This window comes from Coregonus clupeaformis, unplaced genomic scaffold (genome assembly GCF_020615455.1).
Source record: "Coregonus clupeaformis isolate EN_2021a unplaced genomic scaffold, ASM2061545v1 scaf0650, whole genome shotgun sequence".
Taxonomy (NCBI): domain Eukaryota; kingdom Metazoa; phylum Chordata; class Actinopteri; order Salmoniformes; family Salmonidae; genus Coregonus; species Coregonus clupeaformis.
The window spans coordinates 198495-225157 of NW_025534105.1; the positions used below are offsets into that span (position 1 = coordinate 198495).

The 26663-nt window shown below is 46.0% G+C and overlaps 1 protein-coding gene across 1 annotated transcript in view; it reads right to left on the reverse strand.

Annotated features, from left to right (window-relative positions):
- LOC121586702 (inactive phospholipase C-like protein 2) overlaps nucleotides 1-26663 on the reverse strand; it is a 64367-nt gene that overhangs the window by 8319 nt on the left and 29385 nt on the right. The window contains exons 2-10 of the mRNA XM_041903626.2: nucleotides 19676-19777; nucleotides 19210-19359; nucleotides 18709-18869; nucleotides 17824-18424; nucleotides 14714-15922; nucleotides 14226-14475; nucleotides 13652-13938; nucleotides 8346-8549; nucleotides 2172-2247 (exon numbers count right to left, since the gene is read on the reverse strand). Coding sequence (XP_041759560.2) covers nucleotides 2172-2247; nucleotides 8346-8549; nucleotides 13652-13938; nucleotides 14226-14475; nucleotides 14714-15922; nucleotides 17824-18424; nucleotides 18709-18869; nucleotides 19210-19359; nucleotides 19676-19777 — 3040 coding nt within the window. The remainder of the gene's footprint in view (nucleotides 1-2171; nucleotides 2248-8345; nucleotides 8550-13651; nucleotides 13939-14225; nucleotides 14476-14713; nucleotides 15923-17823; nucleotides 18425-18708; nucleotides 18870-19209; nucleotides 19360-19675; nucleotides 19778-26663) is intronic.

The window sequence follows — 26663 nt, forward strand, 5'->3', positions numbered from 1 at the left end:
TTGATCCCCTGATGATTTTGTACGTTTGCCCACTGACAAAGAAATGATCCGTCTATAATTTTAATGGTAGGTTTATTTGAACAGTGAGAGACAGAATAACAACAAAAAAATCCAGAAAAACACATGTCAAAAATGTTATAAATTGATATGCATTTTAATGAGGGAAATAAGTATTTGACCCCCTCTCAATCAGAAAGATTTCTGGCTCCCAGGTGTCTTTTATACAGGTAACGAGCTGAGATTAGGAGCACACTCTTAAAGGGAGTGCTCCTAATCTCAGCTTGTTACCTGTATAAAAGACACCTGTCCACAGAAGCAATCAATCAATCAGATTCCAAACTCTCCACCATGGCCAAGACCAAAGAGCTCTCCAAGGATGTCAGGGACAAGATTGTAGACCTACACAAGGCTGGAATGGGCTACAAGACCATCGCCAAGCAGCTTGGTGAGAAGGTGACAACAGTTGGTGTGATTATTCGCAAATGGAAGAAACACAAAAGAACTGTCAATCTCACTCAGCCTGGGGCTCCATGCAAGATCTCACCTCGTGGAGTTGCAATGATCATGAGAACGGTGAGGAATCAGCCCAGAACTTCACGGGAGGATCTTGTCAATGATCTCAAGGCAGCTGGGACCATAGTCACCAAGAAAACAATTGGTAACACACTACGCCGTGAAGGACTGAAATCCTGCAGCGCCCGCAAGGTCCCCCTGCTCAAGAAAGCACATATACAGGCCCGTCTGAAGTTTGCCAGTAAACATCTGAATGATTCAGAGGAGAACTTGGTGAAAGTGTTGTGGTCAGATGAGACCAAAATCGAGCTCTTTGGCATCAACTCAACTCGCCGTGATTGGAGGAGGAGGAATGCTGCCTATGACCCCAAGAACACCATCCCCACCGTCAAACATGGAGGTGGAAACATTATGATTTGGGGGTGTTTTTCTGCTAAGGGGACAGGACAACTTCACCGCATCAAAGGGACGATGGACGGGGCCATGTACCGTTAAATCTTGGGTGAGAACCTCCTTCCCTCAGCCAGGGCATTGAAAATGGGTCGTGGATGGGTATTCCAGCATGACAATGAGCCAAAACACACGGCCAAGGCAACAAAGGAGTGGCTCAAGAAGAAGCACATTAAGATCCTGGAGTGGCCTAGCCAGTCTCCAGACCTTAATCCCATAGAAAATATGTGGAGGGAGCTGAAGGTTCGAGTTGCCAAACGTCAGCCTCGAAACCTTAATGACTTGGAGAAGATCTGCAAAGAGGAGTGGAACAAAATCCCTCCTGAGATGTATGCAATCCTGGTGGCCAACTACAAGAAACGTCTGACCTCTGTGATTGCCAACAAGGGTTTTGCCACCAAGTACTAAGTCATGTTTTGCAGAGGGGTCAAATACTTATTTCCCTCATTAAAATGCAAATCAATTTATAACATTTTTAACATGTGTTTTTCTGGATTTTTGTTGTTGTTATTCTGTCTCTCTCTGTTCAAATAAACCTACCATTAAAATTATAGACTGATCATGTCTTTGTCAGTGGGCAAACGTACAAAAACAGCAGGGGATCAAATACTTTTTTCCCTCACTGTAGCCTCACTACTGTTATTTAACTGCTGCTCTTTAATTAAGGTTGTATTCGGCGCATGTGGCAAATAAAATTTGATTTGATAGGATTTGGGGAAGATAAACTGATTCTAGATCTGTGCCTAAGGCCATCTTGACCTGTACCCAGAGCTTATGCCAACACAAACTACAGATTGCCCACACAAATCAAGCGGTCAGTCAATAAACAAACTCATCTAATAGTAACATATTGACAGATCTGCCTCAGAGCCAGGATGAAAATAGCTCCTGTGATTGGTGAGGTAGAGAGATGGGCTGCGTCCCAAATGGCCCATAGGGCTCTGGTCAAAGTAGTGCACTATATAGGGAATAGGGTGCCATTTGGGACATAACCATGAAAGTCTCAGCAGACTACAGGCTTCAGGGTGTTGTTGATGATGTCTCAGCGGGAGAGTCTGTTGGCAGGGCCTGCAGGCAACTACTGGGCTGTTGACATGGAGCCAGATCACTGAAGAAGAACATCCTGCCTGCTCTCTAACCACCTAACTAGCCAACACCTCTCTCTCTCTCTCTCTCTCTCTCTCTCTCTCTCTCTCTCTCTCTCTCACCTGTTGTCTGTATCTGTAGGATCCTGTCGTAGACTCCGTCTGACAGCTCAATCACTGCTCTGCTCGCCTGGATCATCTGTAGACAGAGTACACAAGATCAGTATATTATTTAGACACACACAAAACATATGTATCAGTTAAGCGTTACAACTACGCTCAAAATAGCATACATTTCATTAATAACCCCAGAGAGATTAAGACCAAAAGCCTGATTAACTAAACACTTCCTGCTGCAATGCCTTCTGGGACATGACCCCACTTTGTGAGTCTGGTGTTCGACAAATGAAGATAAACACTGCTGCTCCTAGGGGTCTGTCCAGATCCACCACACACACACACACACACACACACACACACACACATTTACCACTGCTTCCTCCCATTACTTTCTACCCCATGCAGGCATCCAAGTCAATGCGTGAGAGCCACTTAGCGGAATGAGATTCAAATTTATGCTAATAATATTCAGGGCCAGGGTGAGCGCTTCACATTCTGATTCATCAGGGATGAGGATGCATTTTCAAAGCACACACACGTTGGTTTTACTATCCAAGTGGGGACAAAAAAATGTATTCCTTTTCAAATTCCTATTTTCCCTAACCCTTAACGCTAAACCATTAACCTAACCTTAACTCCAAACCCCTAACCCTAAAACTAAACTTAATCCTAAACCTAACCCTATTTCTAACCTAACCCTAAATCTAAACCTAAAATATAATTTTTCCATTTGGGGACCGGCGAAATGTCCCACTTGTGAAATGTTCCTTGTTTTACTATCCTTGGGAGGCCTTTTAGAACCCAGAAGGATAGTAAAGTTAGACCACACACACACACACACACACACACACATGCATGCGCGCGCACACACACACACACACACACACACACACAAACATGCATGCGTGCACACACACACACAGACACGCTTGCACACACACACACACACACTCACATATCCATTTCTCACCTGGAAAGCTCTTTGCGGTTGTTTAACATTGAAAACCCACACTAAATTAAAATCTCACATTTTTCCACTTTAGATTTAATCATTATTCAAAATGAAAAGAGGCATAGTTATCTCCCCTGAACCCTTTTCTGGCTGTTCCACTAAAGCAAGTGTAAGTGATTGTGTGTCATGGGCAATCTCACCTACACACGCACACACGCACGGACACACGCACGGACTCACGCACACGCACGGACACACGCACGGACTCACGCACACGCACGGACACACGCACGGACTCACGCACACGCACGGACACACGCACGGACTCACGCACACGCACGGACACACGCACGGACTCACACACACGCACGGACACACGCACGGACTCACGCACACGCACGGACACACGCACGGACTCACACACACGCACGGACACACGCACGGACTCACGCACACGCACGGACACACGCACGGACTCACACACACGCACGGACACACGCACGGACTCACGCACACGCACGGACACACGCACGGACTCACACACACGCACGGACACACGCACGGACTCACGCACACGCACGGACACACGCACGGACTCACACACACGCACGGACACACGCACGGACTCACGCACACGCACGGACACACGCACGGACTCACACACACGCACGGACACACGCACGGACTCACGCACACGCACGGACACACGCACGGACTCACGCACACATACAGACACACGCACAGACTACATCATCTCGTTCAGGGGCATTTTGTGAAAGTAATCTCTTTTTAATCAATCAGTAATCAATTTATAACCTCTCTGGCTTTACTCTGGGACACAGCTAAAGGTGAGAGCTATAAATAAACCTCTATAAACCAGAGACAACAGAACAGAGACGTTTCAAAATGCTTCTGAAGTATGCAATTTTCACTTTGACATTTCTGACATGATTTTCCCTTTATGAAGAATGCCTACAAAAATGTCCATTAATTATAATCCACGTAATAATTCACATTTCCTGTTGCTGCAGGATTGTTTTCCTGCTGTAGCAAACTGGCTCAAATTAAGATCCTATATCTGTAGACAGACGACCCCAGACATAATGTAATGTAAATGTAATAATCTGCCCAGTGGATTGTTCAATTAAAACCACAGCTATCTGCCCAGTGGATTGTTCAATTAAAACCACAGCTATCTGCCCAGTGGATTGTTCAATTAAAACCACAGCTATCTGCCCAGTGGATTGTTCAATTAAGGGAGAGCGAGAGAGGGGGGGAAGGGAGAGAGAGAGAGTGAGAGAGGGAAGGGAGAGAGAGGGGGAAGGGAGAGAGAGAGAGAGAGAGAAATAATGGTGTTCCAAAAAAGGTCCAGTTGTCAGGACCACAAATACAAATTCCATCTAGACACCGTTGCCCTACAGCACAAAAAAAACTATACATACCTCGGCCTAAACAACAGCGCCACAGGTAACTTCCTCAAAGCTGTAAACGATCTGAGAGACAAGGCAAGAAGGGCCTTCTATACCATCAAAAGGAACATAAAATTTGACATACCAATTAGGATCTGGCTAAAAATATTTGAATCAGTTATAGAACCCATTGCCCTTTATGGTTGTGAGGTCTGGGGTCCGCTCACCAACCAAGAATTCACAAAATGGGACAAACACCAAATTGAGACTCTGCATGCAGAATTCTGCAAAAATATCCTCAGTGTACAACGAAAAACACCAAATAGTGCATGCCGAGCAGAATTAGGCCGATACCTGCTAATTCTCAAAATCCAGAAGAATTTTATTTATTTATTCTATAACCACTTAAAAGGAAGTGATTCCCAAACCTTCCATAACAAAGCCATCACCTACAGAGAGATGGACTTGGAGAAGAGTCCCCTGAGTAAGCTGGTCTTGGGGCTCTGTTCACAAACACAAACAGACCCCACAGAGCCCCAGGACAACAACAACAACACAGTTAGACCCAACCAAATCATGAGAAAACAAAGAGAATTACTTGACACATTGGAAAGAATTAACAAAAAAACAGAGCAAACTAGAATGCTATTTGGCTCTAAACAGAAAGTACACAGTGGCAGAATACCTGACCACTGTGACTGACCCAAACTTAAGGAAAGCTTTGACTTTGTACAGACTCAGTGAGTATAGCCTTGCTATTGAGAAAGGCCGCCGTAGGCAGACCTGGCTCTCAAGAGAAGACAGGCTATGTGCACACTGCCCACAAAATGAGGTGGAAACTGAGCTGCACTTCCTAACCTCCTGCCAAATGTATGACTATATTAGAGACACATATTTCCCTCAGATTACACAGATCCACAAACAATTCAAAAACAAACCCAATTTTGATAAACTCCCTTACCTACTGGGTGAAAAACCACAGTGTGCCATCACAGCAGCAAGATTTGTGACCTGTTTTCCCATTTGTACTTTAACTATTTGCACATTGTTACAACACTGTATATATACATAATAATACTTTTGGAACTTCTGAGTGTAATGTTTAATGTTAATATTTATTGTTTATTTCACTTTTGTTTACTATCTACTTCACTTGCTTTGGCAAAATTAACATATGTTTCAATTCAATTGAATTTAAATTGAATTGAGAGGTAAGGGAGGGGGGGTAGAGAGAGAGAGGGGGGGTAGAGAGAGGGGGTAGAGAGAGAGAGGGGGGTAGAGAGAGGGGGGGGTAGAGAGAGAGGGGGGTAGAGAGAGAGGGGGGTAGAGAGAGAGGGGGGTAGAGAGAGAGAGGGGGGGTAGAGAGAGAGGGGGGGGTAGAGAGAGAGAGGGGGGTAGAGAGAGGGGGTAGAGAGAGAGGGGGGTAGAGAGAGAGGGGGGTAGAGAGAGGGGGGGTAGAGAGAGAGGGGGGGTAGAGAGAGAGGGGGGGTAGAGAGAGAGGGGGGTAGAGAGGGGGGTAGAGAGAGAGGGGGGGGTAGAGAGAGAGGGGGGGTAGAGAGGGGGGTAGAGAGAGAGGGGGGGTAGAGAGAGAGAGGGGGGGTAGAGAGAGAGGGGGGGAGAGAGAGAGGGGGGGTAGAGAGAGGGGGGTAGAGAGAGAGGGGGGGGTAGAGAGAGAGGGGGGTAGAGAGAGAGGGGGGGTAGAGAGAGAGGGGGGTAGAGAGGGGGTAGAGAGAGGGGGGGTAGAGAGAGAGGGAGGGAGAGAGAGAGAGAGAGAGAAGGGGGGTAGAGAGAGGAGGGGGGTAGAGAGAGAGGGAGGGAGAGAGAGCGAGAGAGAGAGAGAGAGAAGGGGGTAGAGAGAGAGGGAGGGAGAGAGAGCGAGAGAGAGAGAGAGAGAAGGGGGTAGAGAGAGAGACAGAGCGAGAGAGCGAGGGGAAAGGGAGAGAGAAAGAGAGAGGATAGGGGAGAGAGAGAGAGAGAAGGGAGATAGAGGGGGGAAGGGAGAGAGAGAGAGAGAGGGGGAAGGGAGAGAGAGAGAGAGGGGGAAGGGAGAGAGAGAGGGGGGAAGGGAGATAGAGAGAGAGGGGGGAAGGGAGAGAGAGGGGGGAAGGGAGAGATAGAGAGAGGGGGGAAGGGAGAGAGAGAGAGAGGGGGGGAAGGGAGAGAGAGAGGGGGGGAAGGGAGATAGAGAGAGCGGGGGAAGGGAGAGAGAGGGGGGAAGGGAGAGATAGAGAGAGGGGGAAGGGAGAGAGAGAGGGGGGAGGGAGAGAGAGAGAGAGGGGGAAGGGAGAGAGAGAGAGAGGGGGAAGGGAGAGAGAGGGGGGAAGGGAGAGAGAGAGAGGGGGGAAGGGAGAGAGAGAGAGGGGGGAAGGGAGAGAGAGAGAGGGGGGGAAGGGAGAGAGAGAGAGGGGGGAAGGGAGAGAGAGAGAGGGTGGAAGGGAGAGAGAGGGGGGGAGGGAGAGAGAGGGGGGAAGGGAGAGATAGAGAGAGGGGGGAAGGGAGAGAGAGAGAGAGAGAAGGGAGATGAGAGAGGGGGGAAGGGAAAGAGAGACATTGTAAATACAACCTTTATTTATGTTTATTTATTTTCCCTTTTGTACTTTAACTATTTGCACATCATTAGAACACTGTATATAGACATAATAAGACACTTAAAATGTGTTTATTCTTTTGTGAGTGTAATGTTTACTGTTAATGTTTTATTGTTTATTTCACAATGTAAACATATTTTCCCCATGCCAATAAAGCCCTTCAATTGAATTGAGAGGTAAGGGAGAGAGAGAGAAAGAGAGGGGTAAGGGAGAGAAAAAGAGAGAGAGAGAGGGAGGTAGAGAGAGAGAGAGAGAGAGAGAGAAGCGAAGGGAGAGAGAGAGGGGTAAGGGATAGAGAGAGAGAGAGAGAAGCGAAGGGAGAGAGAGAGGGGTAAGGGATAGAGAGAGAGAGAGAGAGAGGGAGGGGGAAGGGAGAGAGAGAGGGGGGTAGAGAGAGAGAGAGAGAGGGGGGGAGAGAGAGAGAGAGAGGGAAGCGAAGGGAGAGAGAGAGGGGTAAGGGATAGAGAGAGATCTAGAGAGAGAGCGAGAGAGAGGGGAAGGGAGAGAGAGAGAGAAAGAGAGAGGGGATGGGAGAGAGAGGGAAGGAAGGGAGATAGAGAGAGGGGGGGAAGGGAGAGAGAGATTGTAATACAACCTTTATTTATGTTTATTTATTTTCCCTTTTATACTTTAACTATTTGCACATCATTAGAACACTGTATATAGACATAATATGACACTTAAAATGTCTTTATTATTTTGGAACTTTTGTGAGTGTAATGTTTACTGTTAATGTTTTATTGTTTATTTCACTTACGTTTACTATCTATTTCACTTGCTTTGGCAATGTAAACATATGTTTCCCATGCCAATAAAGCCCATTAAATTGAAATGTAATTGAGAGAGGGGGAAGGGAGATAAAGAGAGAGAGAGAGAGAGAGAGGGAGAGAGAGAGAGAAGGGGGATAGAGAGAGAGAGAGAGAAGGGAGAGAGAGAGAGAGAGAGAGAGAGAGAGAGAGAGAGAGAGAGAAAGAGGGGTAAGGGAGATAAAGAGAGAGAGAGAGAGAAGGGGGATAGAGAGAGAGAGAGAGAGAGAGAGAGAGAGGGGGAAGGGAGAGAGAGAGAGGGGGAAGGGAGATAGAGGAGAGGGCCATAGAGAGTGAGTGGTTAAAAAAGTCAAAGAATCAATCAACTTCTATCTAATCTGCATTCACAACTATTCTTAAATGAAACCCAAAGTGCTACAAAAAATATAATGTGAAGGATTGATTGATTAATAAATTATCACCGTTTCGTAAGTGGAGACCACCCTGCGTAGGACGTCTGGCAAGGGCCCCTGGGGATCCATGGAGGGGTACTTCTCCCTCAGCTCAAACAGCAGCAGGGGGGCCCCGTCGGCCCCCGCAACTCGGGACCCCAGGGCCAGCACACACTGCATGAGGTTAGCCACCGCTGACACCCCACACAGTTCCCTGAACACCGCCACCGAGTTCTACACACACAGAGAGAGAGAGAGAGAGAGAGAGAGAGAGAGAGAGAGAGAGAGAGAGAGAGAGAGAGAGAGAGAGAGAGAGAGAGAGAGAGAGAGAGAGAGAGAGAGAGAGAGAGAGAGAGAGAGAGAGAGAGAGATTAAGACAACACACACACATACCTTCTAGGCAGAGTTGCATAGAAAAAGCCATATCTCAGACTGGCCAATAAAAAGAAAAGATGAAGATGGGCAAAATAACACAGAAACTGGACTTTTTCTTTGCAACTCTGCCTAGAAGGTCAGCATCCCGGAATCGCCTCTTCACTGTTGACATTGAAACTGCTGTTTTGCGGGTACTATTTAATGAAGCTGCCAGTTGAGGACCTGTGAGGCGTCTGTTTCTCAAACTAGACACTCTAGGCAGTCTGAGATATGGCAATTTCTCGCACGAAATAGCCTTCATTTCTCAGAACAAGAATAGACTGACGAGTTTCAAAAGAAAGTTATTTGTTTCTGGCCATTTTGAGCCTGTAATCGAACCCACAATTTCTGATGCTCCAGATACTCAACTAGTCTCAAGAAGGCCAGTTTTATTGCTTCTTTAATCAGCACAGCAGTTTTCAGCTGTGTTAACATAATTGCAAAAGGGTTTTCTAATGATCAATTAGCCTTTTAAAATGATAAACTCGGATTAGCAAACACAACGTGCCATTGGAACACAGGACTGATGGTTGCTGATAATGGGCCTCTGTAGATATTCCATTAAAAATCAGCCGTTTCCAGCTACAATAGTCATTTACAACATTAACAATGTCTACACTGTTTTTCTGATCAATTTTATGTTATTTTAATGGACAAAAAAATTGTTTTTCTTGGAAAAAATGACATTTCTAAGTGACCCCAAACTTTTGAACGGTAGTGTGTGTGTATATATATATATATACAGTGGGGAGAACAAGTATTTGATACACTGCCGATTTTGCAGGTTTTCCTACTTACAAAGAAAGCATGTAGAGGTCTGTAATTTTTATCATAGGTACACTTCAACTGTGAGAGACGGAATCTAAAACAAAAATCCAGAAAATCACATTGTATAATTTTTAAGTAATTAATTTGAATTTTATTGCATGACATAAGTATTTGATGCATCAGAAAAGCAGATCTTAATATTTGGTACAGAAACCTTTGTTTGCAATTACAGAGATCATACGTTTCCTGTAGGTCTTGACCAGGTTTGCACACACTGCAGCAGGGATTTTGGCCCACTCCTCCATACAGACCTTCTCCAGATCCTTCAGGTTTCGGGGCTGTCGCTGGGCAATACAGACTTTCAGCTCCCTCCAAAGATTTTCAATTGGGTTCAGGTCTGGAGACTGGCTAGGCCACTCCAGGACCTTGAGATACTTCTTACGGAGCCACTCCTTAGTTGCCCTGGCTGTGTGTTTCGGGTCGGAAGACCCAGCCACGACCCATCTTTAATGCTCTTACTGAGGGAAGGAGGTTGTTGGCCAAGATCTCGCGATACATGGCCCCATCCATCCTCCCCTCAATACGGTGCAGTTGTCCTGTCCCCTTTGCAGAAAAGCATCCCCAAAGAATGATGTTTCCACCTCCATGCTTCACGGTTGGGATGGTGTTCTTGGGGTTGTACTCATCCTTCTTCTTCCTCCAAACACGGCGAGTGGAGTTTAGACCAAAAAGCTCTATTTTTGTCTCATCAGACCACATGACCTTCTCCCATTCCTCCTCTGGATCATCCAGATGGTCATTGGCAAACTTCAGACGGGCCTGGACATGCGCTGGCTTGAGCAGGGGGACCTTGCGTGCGCTGCAGGATTTTAATCCATGACGGCGTAGTGTGTTACTAATGGTTTTCTTTTAGAATGTGGTCCCAGCTCTCTTCAGGTCATTGACCAGGTCCTGCTGTGTAGTTCTGGGCTGATCCCTCATCTTCCTCATGATCATTGATGCCCCATGAGGTGAGATCTTGCATGGAGCCCCAGACCAAGGGTGATTGACCATCATCTTGAACTTCTTCCATTTTCTAATAATTGCGCCAACAGTTGTTGCCTTCTCACCAAGCTGCTTGCCTATTGTCCTGTAGCCCATCCCAGCCTTGTGCAGGTCTACAATTTTATCCCTGATGTCCTTACACAGCTCTCTGGTCTTGGCCATTGTGGAGAGGTTGGAGACTGTTTGATTGAGTGTGTGGACAGGTGTCTTTTATACAGGTTACGAGTTCAAACAGGTGCAGTTAATACAGGTAATGAGTGAAGAACAGGAGGGCTTCTTAAAGAAAAACTAACAGGTCTGTGAGAGCCGGAATTCTTACTGGTTGGTAGGTGATCAAACACTTATGTCATGCAATAAAATGCAAATTAATTACTTAAAAATCATACAATGTGATTTTCTGGATTTTTAGATTCCGTCTCTCACAGTTGAAGTATACCTATGATAAAAATTACAGACCTCTACATGCTTTGTAAGTAGGAAAACCTGCAAAATCGGCGGTGTATCAAATACTTGTTCTCCCCACTGTATATACAGTGAGGGAAAAAAGTATTTCATCCCCTGCTGATTTTGTACGTTTGCCCACTGACAAAGAAATTATCAGTCTATAATTTTAATGGTAGGTTTATTTGAACAGTGAGAGACAGAATAACAACAAAAAAATCCAGAAAAACGCATGTCAAAAATGTTATAAATTGATTTGCATTTTAATGAGGGAAATAAGTATTTGACTCCCTCTCAATCAGAAAGATTTCTGGCTCCCAGGTGTCTTTTATACAGGTAATGAGCTGAGATTAGGAGCACATTCTTAAAATGGAGTGCTCCTAATCTCAGCTTGTTACCTGTATAAAAGACACCTGTCCACAGAAGCAATCAATTAATCCGATTCCAAACTCTCCACCATGGCCAAGACCAAAGAGCTCTCCCAGGATGTCAGGGACAAGATTGTAGACCTACACAAGGCTGGAATGGGCTACAAGACCATCGCCAAGCAGCTTGGTGAGAAGGTGACAACAGTTGGTGCGATTAATCGCAAATGGAAGAAACACAAAAGAACTGTCAATCTCCCTCGGCCTGGGGCTCCATGCAAGATCTCACCTCGTGGAGTTGCAATGATCATGAGAACGGTGAGGAATCAGCCCAGAACTACGCGGGAGGATCTTGTCAATGATCTCAAGGCAGCTGGGACCATAGTCACCAAGAAAACAATTGGTAACACACTACGCCGTGAAGGACTGAAATCCTGCAGCGCCCGCAAGGTCCCCCTGCTCAAGAAAGCACATATACAGGCCCGTCTGAAGTTTGCCAATTAACATCTGAATGATTCAGAGGAGAACTGGGTGAAAGTGGTATGGTCAGATGAGACCAAAATCGAGCTCTTTGGCATCAACTCAACTCGCCATGTTTGGAGGAGGAGGAATGCTGCCTATGACCCCAAGAACACCATCCCCACCGTCAAACATGGAGGTGGAAACATTATGCTTTGGGGGTGTTTTTCTGCTAAGGGGACAGGACAACTTCACTGCATCAAAGGGACGATGGACGGGGCCATGTACCGTCAAATCTTCCCTCAGCCAGGGCATTGAAAATGGGTCGTGGATGGGTATTCCAGCATGACAATGACCCAAAACACACGGCCAAGGCAACAAAGGAGTGACTCAAGAAGAAGCACATTAAGGTCCTGGAGTGGCCTAGCCAGTCTCCAGACCTTAATCCCATAGAAAATGACTTGGAGAAGATCTGCAAAGAGGAGTGGAACAAAATCCCTCCTGAGATGTGTGCAAACCTGGTGGCCAACTACAAGAAACGTCTGACCTCTGTGATTGCCAACAAGGGTTTTGCCACCAAGTACTAAGTCATGTTTTGCAGAGGGGTCAAATACTTATTTCCCTCATTAAAATGCAAATCAATTTATAACTTTTTTGACATGCATTTTTCTGGATTTTTTTGTTGTTATTCTGTCTCTCACTGTTCAAATAAACGTACCATTAAAATTATAGACTGATCATTTCTTTGTCAGTGGGCAAACATACAAAATCAGCAGGGGATCAAATACTTTTTTCCCCTCACTGTATATATATATATAAAAATAAATGCACGCACAGGCACACCCACACCCACACAAACATACACACACACACACTTTCCCTGTATTAGTGATGCAGTGTGATTACATACTGTAATCCCCTAGTAAGTGATTAGAGTTGCTGAGGGTTTATTCATGGAACAAACTGTCACATGGTTTCCTGGGATACCATCACTGAGAGAACATCTGATTGAATCAGATAAGCTTTATTATGAGATAATGAAAGAGACAACCACAAATCGAACGTATCACTGCCACACTATTAAATTAATGATTTTTACGTCATTCAACCGCTAAAATCGAAATCAAACAGTTTTATTAAACAACTAACCTTGACAGAGAGGCTGTTCTAATCTCTTCATGATGTCATGGTGCTTGCTTTCAGTGTTTACTTCTGTTTAGGTGTGTGTGTGTGTGTGTGTGTGTGTGTGTGTGTGTGCATGCATGCATACCCACTTATGTACATACGTAGTTATGTGCGTGCATGCAATTGTGTGTGAGTGTGTGTCTTCACTGTCTGTTTGCATCGTCTACATCATTTTCTGGCCTGAGAGGCTGAGATGACACATTGCATGAATCCCTGTCATCTCCAGCCTAAACAGATTAGAGATGCTCAACATCACTTAGACAGCCAGACTTATGCTTACAGTTACAGGGACCATAACCTTACCATCACTTTATCATCACCTTACAATCACCTGTCAATCTAAAGCAGAGCTTCATAGATCAGGCTAACTAGCCAGTTTAGACACAGTAAACATTCTTTCACTAGATCTGTGTTGTCTTACTCCATTCAATCTGCACCTGTTAATGTCTCTGGAGGAATGACCATGTCAGCCATCTTTAGCTGAGTCATAATTTAGTGATAATTGAGATTGGACCCTCCATGGGCTGGGATATATACCTGAAGTTGACATGGCTATTCTGAGTTAGACAACATCTGTTGTAAATCCAGGAATACAGGTATTTCAGTCCTTCAATCTGAAAATGGTGATTGATAAATGACTGTTCATCCTCTCCTCCTCACCTGCATATTCTCCCGCAGGTCTGTGGCTTCCTTCAATGGCGGGGCCGCCATTTTGAAAACCTCATCCAAGGCTTTGACCCCCAGGTCCCTGAGTGCAGCGTAGTCCCTCCCTCGCCTCGCCTTCCGCACAGACAGCCCCCGCTTGTGGGACTTGCCCCCTCCTCTCCGGTTGGTGAGGGCCACATGGACGAACAGCCGGGCGTACGGGAGGTCCTCTCCCGTCAGAGACTGTAACGGTACGTGCCGGTAGCCTGGCTGTAGGCACTCCAGTGGAATGGTGTACTGACCTGTGGTAAAACAGGGGGGATTACAAATGATGTACAGCGGTGTTAGACAATGAAATGACCATGAGAAGATAGTGAATGTTCACTCACTAACTGCTACCAAGTGTTTTTTATCTTAGCTAGTGATACTTGCCAGTGAGCTAGCAATGACCTTCATATTGTAGTATCACTAGTTCAACCAAGTTCAACCAAAAGCAGACTGGACACCAGACTAGCAGTCAGTGCAGAGCTGACCTTTGCCCTCCCGCCACTACTGACCTGCTGATCTTTGCCCTTGTTCCAGTACTAACCTATGAACTCGTCCCCTATGAATTCATCGTCCAGCACCACGAAGCGCACCATGGCCAGCTCGGGCAGGTTGATCTGGAACTCAAAGCTTTCGTCGAAGATGGGGTTGTCTCCGTTCTCCATCACCGTGCGGGTGCGGTGCTCAGCGCAGTCGGCAGGGATACCGTGGATCTCCACGTAGACATACGGGTCCACCACGTCTCCTTTTACTCCAGAACCACTCGGACGGGGTAAGTTCTGACCACTGATCACCTGCATGGATGGATTGGTTTGTTGATTGAGTGATTGCTTGAGTATCAGTTTGTGTGTTAGTTTGTCTGTCTGTTTGTTTGTTTGATTGATTGAAATGTTCCCACATCTTATTATAATTCAGGTGCAACAGAAGTGTACTGAATAACAAACAATACCATTCAACCATTAAGGACCGAACAAGCCAGGCAGTGTGTAGGAGCCTCTATTAAACAGAAAAGTCTATCTGCTACCTACTCACCTTAACATGGAGCAGCTGAGGGGACACACCCGGCACAGAGTCTCTCGTATTGGCGCTGAAATACGACACCTCCTGTCGCATGATGGCGGGTCGCAGCACGTACCCACAATTCCCGTTCTGGCGGAACCAGGCGATGTTTAGGTCCATCATCAGCCCGGGCGTCTGGTAGTTCATAGCTACAATCTGGCAACCGCACTTCCACAGGTCCTGTGGGTTCATGTTGCTGGAGTCGATGCGCATGGCGCTGGGGTAGACCCGCGACAGGAAGCGCTTGTTGTAGTTGACAAAGTCTCCCGGACACTCGCTGGCGCAGCGCACAGCCAGGGTCTCGTTGAACGAGCAGAGCTCCCAGGGTTTCTGGGTAGAGAACGACGTCTGGAAGTCTGTGAAGCGTACCGACTTGCACAGAGTCACCAAGTCCGAGAGCTCCTTCAGGAGCTGGAAGCGTTTAGAGGGAGGAGGAGGGGTGGGGGTTTTCACGCTACTAGTACCACCATCCCCGCCCCCGCCCCCTTTCTGCCCCCCCTCCCCTCCTCCTCCTCCACTGTTACCAGCCTTCATCCTCTGGCACATCACCGCTCCCTCGTCTTCCCCCTCCGTCTCCCCGCACCCCTCCTCCAACTTCTGCCCCTTCAGCAGGATCTTGCCCCTCAGGGCATGGGGCGAGGGCAGGTACCCCTCCCCTTCCCTGGGGGGCTCTGTGTACAACCTCTCCCCCAGTATCCTCCTCAGGTGCTGGAGCATGACTCTCTGCTGGCAGGGGGAGCAGTGGTTCTCCAAGCACAGGATTAGCGGACACTCTGATGCTGCGAACGCAAAGCGCCCGATCACGTCCAGGACACAGCGGAACATGATGGGCGATGTGAGGGTGTAACCAGTATAAACTACGGGTTCGTCATCAGGGCCGTCCCACACGTCCACCTCCACACACCTGCAGCCCATCTTTAAAGCCCGAATGTAGCCGGTGATGTCAGTGGGCCCCCTGAACTGGTCCTCGATGAGGTAGGTGTTGTGGGAGGAGTTGATGTAGTAGTGGGATAAGGGCTGGCTCATGTCCTGGCACACCTGGCTGTGCTCCGGGTCAAACAGGTGGCACTCCAGGGAGGTGAGATAGCTGGTGAAACCATCCAATGAAAGCCAGCCCTGGCGACGGCCCTCCTCTGACGGCTCGTGGGATTGGATGAGCTCCAGACTGGTGTCTTCAGTCACCTAGACAGGGAGGGGAGAGGAGAACAGAGAGATTAGCATCTCTTGAAGTGACATAGTTCTATTAGGTAAAACATGACCCAACAACTGTCCATTGGAGGTAGGGCTGTTACGGTGACCATATTACCGCCATACCGGCAGTCACGAGTCATGACTGCAGTCAAATTTCACATGACTGTTTAGTCACGGTAACTAGGCTTCTCCAAAACTGCGCTCTGATGCCGTTGATGGTCATTAGTAGCCTACCAAACTTGCTAACCGCCTGTCTCTAATGGCCTGGTACTCAGCGCTCTATTGTTCCTCTAATCACTCTGATATCAATGCAAATGCAATTGAAAATCATATCAAACACTCCATGAGAGCCCATGAGCTCATGTTGCGCAACATTTCTATAGGCTATGCAATTGTGTGAGAAAACAGAGTTTGATGGCCTCTATTAAAAAGAGGAGGATCCCATCAGCTTTCTATAGGCTAGGCCTACTATATTTATTTCTCAACTTTCCTAATATTAAGCACATTGCTTCGCTTTACAACAGGAGTATAGCCTACCTGGCTGGCATGAAAATGAACCACGGGAAAAGCATCCTCCATTCGCTATTTAAGTGCATAGATGACATGTCATTTTTTCCCTTGTCCCTGTTCATAAATTAAAAATAACTTGGTAATTTAGCAGACGCTCTTATCCAGAGCAACTTACAGGAGCAATTAGGGTTAAGTGCCTTGCTCAAGGGCACATCGACAGATTTTTCACCTAGTCGGCTCGGGTATTAGAACCAGCGACCTTTCGGTTACTGGTACAACGCTCTTAACCACTAAGCTACCTGCCGCCCCATTCAGTCAGGTGCATGATACATATATTATTTAGTAAATTTAAAGACAAGATTCAATTAAGAATAGTCTGATGGCTGAAAATAATATTATAATTTGTGAATGATGCCCAGCGTGTGCAGTACGCCAAGAAACAGCTCATATTTTTTTAAAACTACTTTTTCAAATCATAGTCGCACACATCATGTACCCTAGCCCATAGTCCTTATTATTTTGATAAGGTTTGTATCACACCTAAAGTTGCCAAATAACACCAAATGTAGCCTATAGACCTCGTACCCCTGGAACAGGGTTAGAGAGCACATAGCCTACAGAGCCTAGTGAAATGTGTTCTTATAAACCCAGTCATTGTGCAATCGAGTGTGAAAACAGAGTTTTGACTGGCCACTATTTAAAAGACGATCCCAGCTTTCTTGTGCTGCTATATTTATTGGTCAATTCTTAAAATTAAGCACATGAATCCGCTTTCAAACCGGTGTAGCCTAACTGGCATACATAGGCGGTGCGTGAGTTTCAAGTTGGGGGAAGATCATTTTCACCATAAAAATGCACCTTTATAATAAAGCATTACATGCATCATCGCATTTGAAGACCTATGTAAGATAGCCTACTATTCGTAATGTGATGAGTTGATTGGATAGTCATAATTTTGGCTAATAATATAACTCAATCACTGTTCGCAAAAAATGCATGGCTGAGCGCGTATAGCGTAGAGCAGGCCTAGCCTATATCAGATATGTTTCTTCTTTCTTTGCATGGGAAAAATGTGGCCTTTTATAAACACATTTCATGCAATTCTACTGCACTTATATGACTAGAGACATTAGCAGAATCTTTTTTAATAGGACAAATTAAAGGGTAGCCTACTCTGCTGACACTGACAAACAATCAATAAAAACGACGTTGTCCATATAATAGGCCTACGAGAAGGGGAGACACAAATAGAATATGACGTCCATCTAAACTGCTAGACAGAGCTAAGAAGGACAAAAGAGGAGGAAAAGAGAGGAGGAAAAGGGGAGAGAAAACACATGAAACAGTTCTACTGGTATAATGTTCCTCTTCCCCATCCTTACCTGAGCCACACCCTGCTCAGCCTCCAGGAACTTCATCAGATCCTTGGTATCCAAGAACTCCTTGTTGCTAGAGAACTGCACCAGCAGGAAGTAGATCTCCGGTCGGGTGCAAATGTTGTGAAATACCTCAACAAACTCCTCCTTGGTCACCCTGTCCTCTATTTCTCCTCTTCTGTTGTCTTTGTTGCCTTTACAGACCACCTCAGTTCTAGTCCCAGCCCCATCTCCTTTACCCACCACCTCAGTTCCATCCCCATCCCCAGTCCCAGCTCCAGCTACAACTGAAGCCCCAACCATTGCTTCAGGTCCAGCCACAGCCCCAACATCAGTTCCAACTCCAGTTGTCCCAGCCCCACTCGTCTTCTCTTTGATTCGATGGAGCTCCTTAAACCTGCCTTCTACTTTCCCACTCCTCACCCCAGGGTTAACACTCCTGATAAGTCCTACAGCCGACTGCAAACTGATCCCCTCCTCCTCTCCTCCACCCTGTCCATCTGAAACAACCATAGAGGAGAATGTCTCTGCTAGCCAGGCGAGACGAAGGCTGTCCTCACTGCTGGCTATCATGTCCATGGCATGCTTCCCATACAGAATCAGATACCTAGGATGAGACAGAGAAGGATTACAAAGAGATGATGTCATAATTTAAAGATATTAGGGTAGGAAATAATATGGGAGATGAGCCAACTCGTCCAATTGTTTTCATTCACTTCCATTGTCTAACTGGGACTTCCATTGATATCGTTACGGTATGACATCACTGGGCCATGGAGAGTTGGCTAAATTACAGCACAACCAGATCTGGCAACCCGGAAAGACATTGTCGACATGTATCTTATATCCAGATCTGGCAACCCGGCAAGACTTTGATGACATGTATCCTACCTCAGGCCAGTGACCCAGACGTTGGCCACCTCTGCAGAGTTAGCCACCAGGTCCAGAGCTTCATAGGTCTCTCCGTAGATGACAGAGAAGGCACAGTCCTCAGAGATCTGGTCATAGACGCCGTTGGTCCTAAAGGTCTCTGTGTTGCGGCCGGTGCGGACCTGGAGTGACACAAAGAAGCATCCAATCAAAAGAGACCACGAAGTACAGAACAGTATACATGGGAGTCAACTGTTCCTATCGTTTCACCGAGTTCCATTCACTGACTGAGTGTTCTATTTGGCTCCAAGACAGTGCTGAAGAATAGTCAATTCCTGATGAGTGCAAACTCCATTTAAATGTATTGCAGATCATCCAACAGGTGTAGCTACCTACCTCTCTGATGGAGGGGAGGGCGATGCGGGCGTAGCTACCTACCTCTCTGATGGAGGGGACGGCGATGCGGGCGTAGCTACCTACCTCTCTGATGGAGGGGACGGCGATGCGGGCGTAGCTACCTACCTCTCTGATGGAGGGGACGGCGATGCGGGCCTTGTCTGACTCCTTCTTGGAGGGCTCCCATCGCAGGGCCTGCAGACCTGACTCCAGCAAGTAGTAGCGTTGGTAGACCCGGGAGTTGGAGCGCACCTTCCGCAGCTCAGTACCCCTCACCTGAGACAGACAGCACGTCAAACATGCACACACCTTGATCCTATTCGCTGGGAACCAAACTGGATGAAACAGAGAGGGGACTACCTGAACTTGGCCAATGAGAAACACCTGCTTTCGTTTTCCGTTGTGAAACGTTTTTCAACAGTGTGCCCCAGGTCTATTTCTGTCACTTATATAAATAACTGAAACCAACAGACACTGCCACTCCAGAACTGTATAACTAGAATGTAACAAGTGTAACTAGTGTAGTAACTAGTGTAGTAACTAGTGTAGTAACTAGTTTATAACTAGTGTGTGTAAAGGTGATGTTACCCACCATAGCGCTGATGCAGTCTGCAGCGCTGCTGATCTTCCTCTCAGAGAGACTGCTGCTGAAGGAGACCGTCTTCTTCCTCTCACGACCAGCACGAGAACCATCCTACAGAGAGATGGAGGGAAGTTCAAAGGTAGGGAGGGAGGGAAGGAGGGAGAGAGAGAGAGGGGAAGAGATAGGAGGAAATTGGGAAAGTGGAGCGATAGAGTGGAGCAGAGGGAAAGAGAGAGAGAGCGAGAGAGAGGTATTAATACAGATTATCCTACAATCCAACCAGCACAGGTTCATTACACTGTAGTTGTTCCTTCTGATATCATGTGTCAGAGTGCCTTTGCCCTTCACCATTAACCCATTAATAACCCATTAATAGAACACTGATGGGCTTTGCGAATTCTAAATCTGATTGTCCTCGATGACTTTGGTCTCCAAATCGTCTGTCTGAGTTCTAAATCACTGTTCCACTCTATCGACCACTCAAAAGGGCAGCTTGAGAGAGAGAGAGAGAGAGAGGACCATTACAGGGAAGGATGAGAACATTGTTTGGGGGTGGTGGGGGTGGGTTTATTTAATTACGGATATATCTAGCTCTAGAAAAAAACAGTCAAAGGCAATCAGTAGCAGCATCGATGCTGGAGTCTGACATAATGATGGAGCATCAGGAAAGAACAGAGGGGACACTGTCGTGTTCTGTAATCCAATCACATTAACACACATTAAAAGGTGCCCTGACGCGGCCAATGACGACTGGCGACCTTATCATTCAGCCTAGCCAATACACAAGAATAGGTTTAAACCAAAAATTTTGTTTTACTTAAATCAGAATCAATTCTAGATAAACCCCCACAAAAACCCATAGAGAAATGCACCAAACAAATAGATGTAGGACCTTAGCAATTGTCATGGCACAGCCTTCTATCTCCTGCATCAACCTTATTCAGAAGCTTTAGATAAAGGTTTGTGCTAAATGACCATGTCATATCGTTAAGGTTGCCTGCATCATCCACTGATCAGGGTCAAAGGTTAGTTGGCTAGTCAGGCATGACCAATGAAAAGCCCCTTTGACTGTTCACTGTAAACTGTAGGACTGTTTAGTAGAAAGCGGGAGAGAAAGAAAGAGAGAGAGGGAGAGAGAGGGGGAAAGAGAGCAAGTGAGAGAGGGGGGAAATTCCTGGTATGTATACTTGAGTGTGGTCACACGGAGAGGTGAGAAGGGGAGAACGCCGAAAGGCAGCAGTGTTTTTTATGTGGAGTATGAGTGAACGTGTGAACAACAAAATACCATTGATGAAAGATGAAAGGGTGGAGAAGGAAAGAAGGAATCCCATCCTCCTTTTAACACAGAAAACAGTGTATACAGGGTGTGTGTGAGTGTGTTGGTGTGTTGGTGTGTGTGTTTGTCCGATCAGATTTGCATGTAAAAATGTTGTCTATCCCTGTACCTTATGAGAATGTTTGATCAGTGTCACATTGTAACCACTACATGAACAACCAGAGAGAGAAAGAGAGCGAGAGCTAGAGAGAGAGAGAAAGAGAGAGAGAGCTAGAGAGAGAAAGAGAGCGAGAGACAGAGAGAGAAAGAGAGCGAGAGACAGAGAGAGAAAGAGAGCGAGAGCTAGAGAGAGAAAGAGAGAGAGCTAGAGAGAGAAAGAGAGAGAGAGCTAGAGAGAGAGAGAGAGAGCTAGAGAGAGAAAGAGAGAGAGAGCTAGAGAGAGAAAGAGAGAGAGAGCTAGAGAGAGAAAGAGAGAGAGAGCTAGAGAGAGAAAGAGAGAGAGAGCTAGAGAGAGAAAGAGAGCGAGAGACAGAGAGAGAAAGAGAGCGAGAGCTAGAGAGAGAAAGAGAGAGAGAGCTAGAGAGAGAAAGAGAGAGAGCTAGAGAGAGAAAGAGAGAGAGAGCTAGAGAGAGAAAGAGAGAGAGAGCTAGAGAGAGAAAGAGAGAGAGAGCTAGAGAGAGAAAGAGAGCGAGAGACAGAGAGAGAAAGAGAGAGAGAGCTAGAGAGAGAAAGAGAGAGAGAGCTAGAGAGAGAAAGAGAGAGAGAGAGAGAGAGAGAGAGAGAGAGAGCGAGAGAGAGAAAGAGAGAGAGAGCTAGAGAGAGAAAGAGAGAGAGAGCTAGAGAGAGAAAGAGAGAGAGAGCTAGAGAGAGAAAGAGAGAGAACAGTGGTGGTGGGGTTTAAGTCCCTGTTCCTTCATGTAACTCCACCTCAAACAGATGTTCTCCCAACAGGGATCAATTATGTCTGATCATCTAATCTCCTTTATTCATCAATTCATGGTTTTTTCTTCTCTTCTCTATTCCCTCTCTTTTCTTCTTCCTGGAAGAGAAAGAATGAGTATCCCTTTCCACTCTGCTGCTTCTATGAGAATATCATGGGAGAAACACTGGTTGCATACGCACGCACGCACACGCACACACAGAAAACTGTACTAGATACAGTGAGGGAAAAAAAGTATTTGATCCCCTGCTGATTTTGTACGTTTGCCCACTGACAAAGACATGATCAGTCTATAATTTTAATGGTACGTTTATTTGAACAGTGAGAGACAGAATAACAACAAAAAAAATCCAGAAAAACGCATGTAAAAAATGATATGTATTGATTTGCATTTTAATGAGGGAAATAAGTATTTGACCCCTCTGCAAAACATGACTTAGTACTTGGTGGCAAAACCCTTGTTGGCAATCACAGAGGTCAGACGTTTCTTGTAGTTGGCCACCAGGTTTGCATACATCTCAGGAAGGATTTTGTCCCACTCCTCTTTGCAGATCTTCTCCAAGTCATTAAGGTTTTGAGCCTGACGTTTGGCAACTCGAACCTTCAGCTCCCTCCACAGATTTTCTATGGGATTAAGGTCTGGAGACTGGCTAGGCCACTCCAGGACCTTAATGTGCTTCTTCTTGAGCCACTCCTTTGTTGCCTTGGCCATGTGTTTTGGGTCATTGTCATGCTGGAATACCCATCCACGACCCATTTTCAATGCCCTGGTTGAGTTAATGAGGTTCTCACCCAAGATTTGATGGTACATGGCCCCGTCTATCGTCCCTTTGATGCGGTGAAGTTGTCCTGACCCCTTAGCAGAAAAACATCCCCAAAGCATCATGTTTCCACCTCCATGTTTGACGGTGGGGATGGTGTTCTTGGGGTCATAGGCAGCATTCCTCCTCCTCCAAACACAGCGAGTTGAGTTGATGCCAAAGAGCTCGATTTTGGCCTCATCTGACCACAACACTTTCACCCAGTTCTCCTCTGAATCATTCAGATGTTCATTGGCAAACTTCAGACGGGCCTGTATATGCGCTTTCTTGAGCAGGGGGACCTTGCGGGCGCTGCAGGATTTCAGTCCTTCACAGCGTAGTGTGTTACCAATTGTTTTCTTGGTGACTATGGTCCCAGCTGCCTTGAGATCATTGACAAGATCCTCCCGTGTAGTTCTGGGCTGATTCCTCACCGTTCTCATGATCATTGCAACTCCACGAGGTGAGATCTTGCATGGAGCCCCAGGCCGAGGGAGATTGACAATTATTTTGTGTTTCTACCACTTGCGAATAATCGCACCAACTTTTGTCACCTTCTCACCAAGCTGCTTGGCGATGGTCTTTTAGCCCATTCCAGCCTTGTGTAGGTCTACAACCTTGTCCCTGACATCCTTGGAGAGCTCTTTGGTCTTGGCCATGGTGGAGAGTTTGGAATCTGATTGATTGATTGCTTCTGTGGACAGGTGTCTTTTATACAGGTAACAAGGTGAGATTAGGAGCACTCCCTTTAAGAGTGTGCTTCTATTCTCAGCTCGTACCAAGTACTAAGTCATGTTTTACAGAGGGGTCAAATACTTATTTCCCTCATTAAAATGCAAATCAATTTATAACATTTTTGACATGCGTTTTTCTGGAATTTTTTGTTGTTTTCTGTCTCTCACTGTCCAAATAAACCTACCATAAAAATTATAGACTGATCATTTCTTTGTCCGTGGGCAAACGTACAAAATCAGCAGGGGATCAAATACTTTTTTCCCTCACTGTACAGCGCTGCACTGCTGCCAAAGAAAATCAATGTGGCACTAAATCTACAGTACTTTAACAGCAGCAGTACAGTTTCTCCACAGCCATTCACACCCAGGTGTACATAAAGCGTTTTGAGACCAAGTGAAAATTACTGGGCATAAATGTAATCAATGACTTGTTTCTGTTGCAGTTCAAAGGCCTGTGTCTGTACAGCTTAGACGTCAGATTACTGTTATTGGTACTTCTCCCAAACAGAACGTAGTGTAGTACCCATATAGTGCAGTACCCTATGGGCCCTGTTCAAAAGTAGTGCACTATAGGGAAATAGGGTGCCATGGCACCGAGTGGTGCAGTGGTATAAGGCACTGCATCGCAGTGCTCGCTGTGCCACTAGAGATCCTGGTTCGAATCCAGGCTCTGTCGTAGCCGGCCGCGACCGGGAGACCCATGGGGCGGCGCACAATTGGCCCAGCGTCGTCCAGGGTAGGGGAGGGAATGGCCGGCAGGGATGTAGCTCAGTTGGTAGAGCATGGCGTTTGCAACGCCAGGGTTGTGGGTTCGATTCCCACGGGGGGCCAGTATGTAAAATAAAAATAATGTATGCACTCATTAACTGTAAGTCGCTCTGGATAAGAGCGTCTGCTAAAATGTAAATGTAAATGTAAATTTGGGATGCAGTCAGACAGCAACAAGACTCTAGAGAGAATGATATGTAGTTCTATGAGGTTCATGTGGTAGCCTCACACCGGCAGAGATCTGTGTGTCTGTTGGACTGGAGGAGCAAATGCCATGTGACCTATTCAATAGACTGACTCAATTACAGTCGATATAGGGCCACTTCATACTGTTTGTCATATGTCTACACACACAACCTCATTACACATATCAATACAAACACACACACACTAATCTCTGACGTCAATATAGACCCTGAACACATTACCTTGAAAAGAGAGGAGCTGGTCACACACAAACACACTCATTCAGTTATAAACAAGTGACCAATGTGCACATTGGTGAGAAAACACACACACACACACACACACACCCTGTGTTCACTGTCTTCTAACATTTTCGTCAAAGAGCCATGTAACCTTTTACGGTCTGTAACCTCTGCTTGAATTATATAATTAGCCACGCTACCTTAGACTGAGGGCGTGTGTGTGTGTGAATGCTTCGGTGGAAGAGAGTGCAAGAGAAATAAAAAAGAAATAAACATCAAATAAAAAATAAAGAAAGCTTTGCCCTGAACAGTTCTCTCTCCTTGTCTCCAGTGTTTCTCATAGATACGACACAGATGGTGAAAACCGCCCATCGCAACTCTGAAGCTTTCAAAACAGGAAGCAGTTGGAAGTGGCTGTCAGTCACAGAGCTACTTCCTGTGGTGGGCTGGGGCATCAAAGGAAGAACTGAAGAGCCAAGTTTCCAGCTCGGAAGAAGAGAAGACATGAGACAAGAATTGCATCCCAAATGGCACCCTATTCCCTATGTAGTGCACTATTTTTGACTAGGGCCCATAGGGGACAAACGAGATTATAGACTGTTGTCAACTGCTGCATTGAAACCACAGAGTTGTGTTCTCTGAATTGAAGTTTTCAACTCAAGAGTTGGTTGGGAAGCTTTGTGAATGTTTTTTTAAAATCACAAATGTAAATGGAGTAAGGTCCATCAATGAGTTTGTGTGAGCACTGAGCACTGAGCAGACAGGAGACTAAAGATAGATTAATTTTACAGGATTATACAGGTGAATGAACAGATGAAGAAAGAGGGAGAGAAAGAAAGATGGAGAACAAGAGAGGGAAAGGACAGATAGGCCTTGAGACGCAGAGAGAGGTTGAGGTTCTGAGGGAGAGGGAAAGATGAGGAATAAACAGGTAGTATAGCCAATGCTAAAATGAAAGGTTTAGCTGTGAGAGATAGAGATTAAGACAGATAGGCCAAAAGAGTGGGAGGCGAGAGAATGACGTTTGTGGAGGAATTGTGGGGAGAGAGAATCCTGTGTGAGCTAAATAAAAACAGGCCTTTCCTGGAATGTATTTATAACGAAAGCTTTGGCACACAGACAGATTTGCATACATTTGAACAGTCAAAGAGGCTTTTCATTGGTTATGACTCATGCCTGGACCTTGAAGCCAGTTCCACTGCTTTTTTAAATTCTTCCCCTCTAATCAGAGCCTGGTTTAGACTTGGGACACCAGTTGGGTGCAATTAATTATCTGGTAGAACAGAAAACCAGGAGTAGTCCAGACCTTGTAGGGTAAGATTAGAATACCCCTGCTCTGTAAGCGACCATTCTGTAACCTTGCTAAAAACATTGCTTGCATGCAAATGTGTTTGAGTACGTGTGTGCATGTATGGATATGTGCCTGCGCACAGCAGGTAGTCTCTAGTCAATCCAAAGATGGTGGATAAATGAAGATGTCCCACTCAGGCCGTCTACCATTGAAAAACATGATCACAGTTCTGGTCTGCTTAAGGGGCGGCTCTCCCATAGGCACCAATGCATTAGCAGCTGGGTCTGGTTTGCTTAGTTCTTTGACTGTATATGAACCAGAAAAAAAGAGCGAGTGAGATGTCTTTCTTCCTCTTCTGTCTCTGGTCTATCTATGCTGTCACTTAACCACATTATATGCAAACATGGTGTTCAAATCATTGTCTCTGAATATGAGTGTGTAATCATCACCCACCCAGAATGAACCAAATTACAGAAAACTCCTGTCAGCAGTATTTTGATGTAGGTTGTTAGTGGGTGCTTTGACATACTACTAATTAAAAAAGAGGGAAGAGAGACAGAGACAGAGAGGTCAGAGAGGTCAGACAGAGAGAATGAGATATGAGATGAGAGAGAGGTCAGACAGAGAGAATGAGATATGAGATGAGAGAGAGAGGAGATGAGAGAGAGAGAGGTCAGACAGAGAGAATGAGATAGGAGATGAGAGAGGAGATGAGAGAGAGGTCAGACAGAGAGAATGAGATAGGAGATGAGAGAGAGAG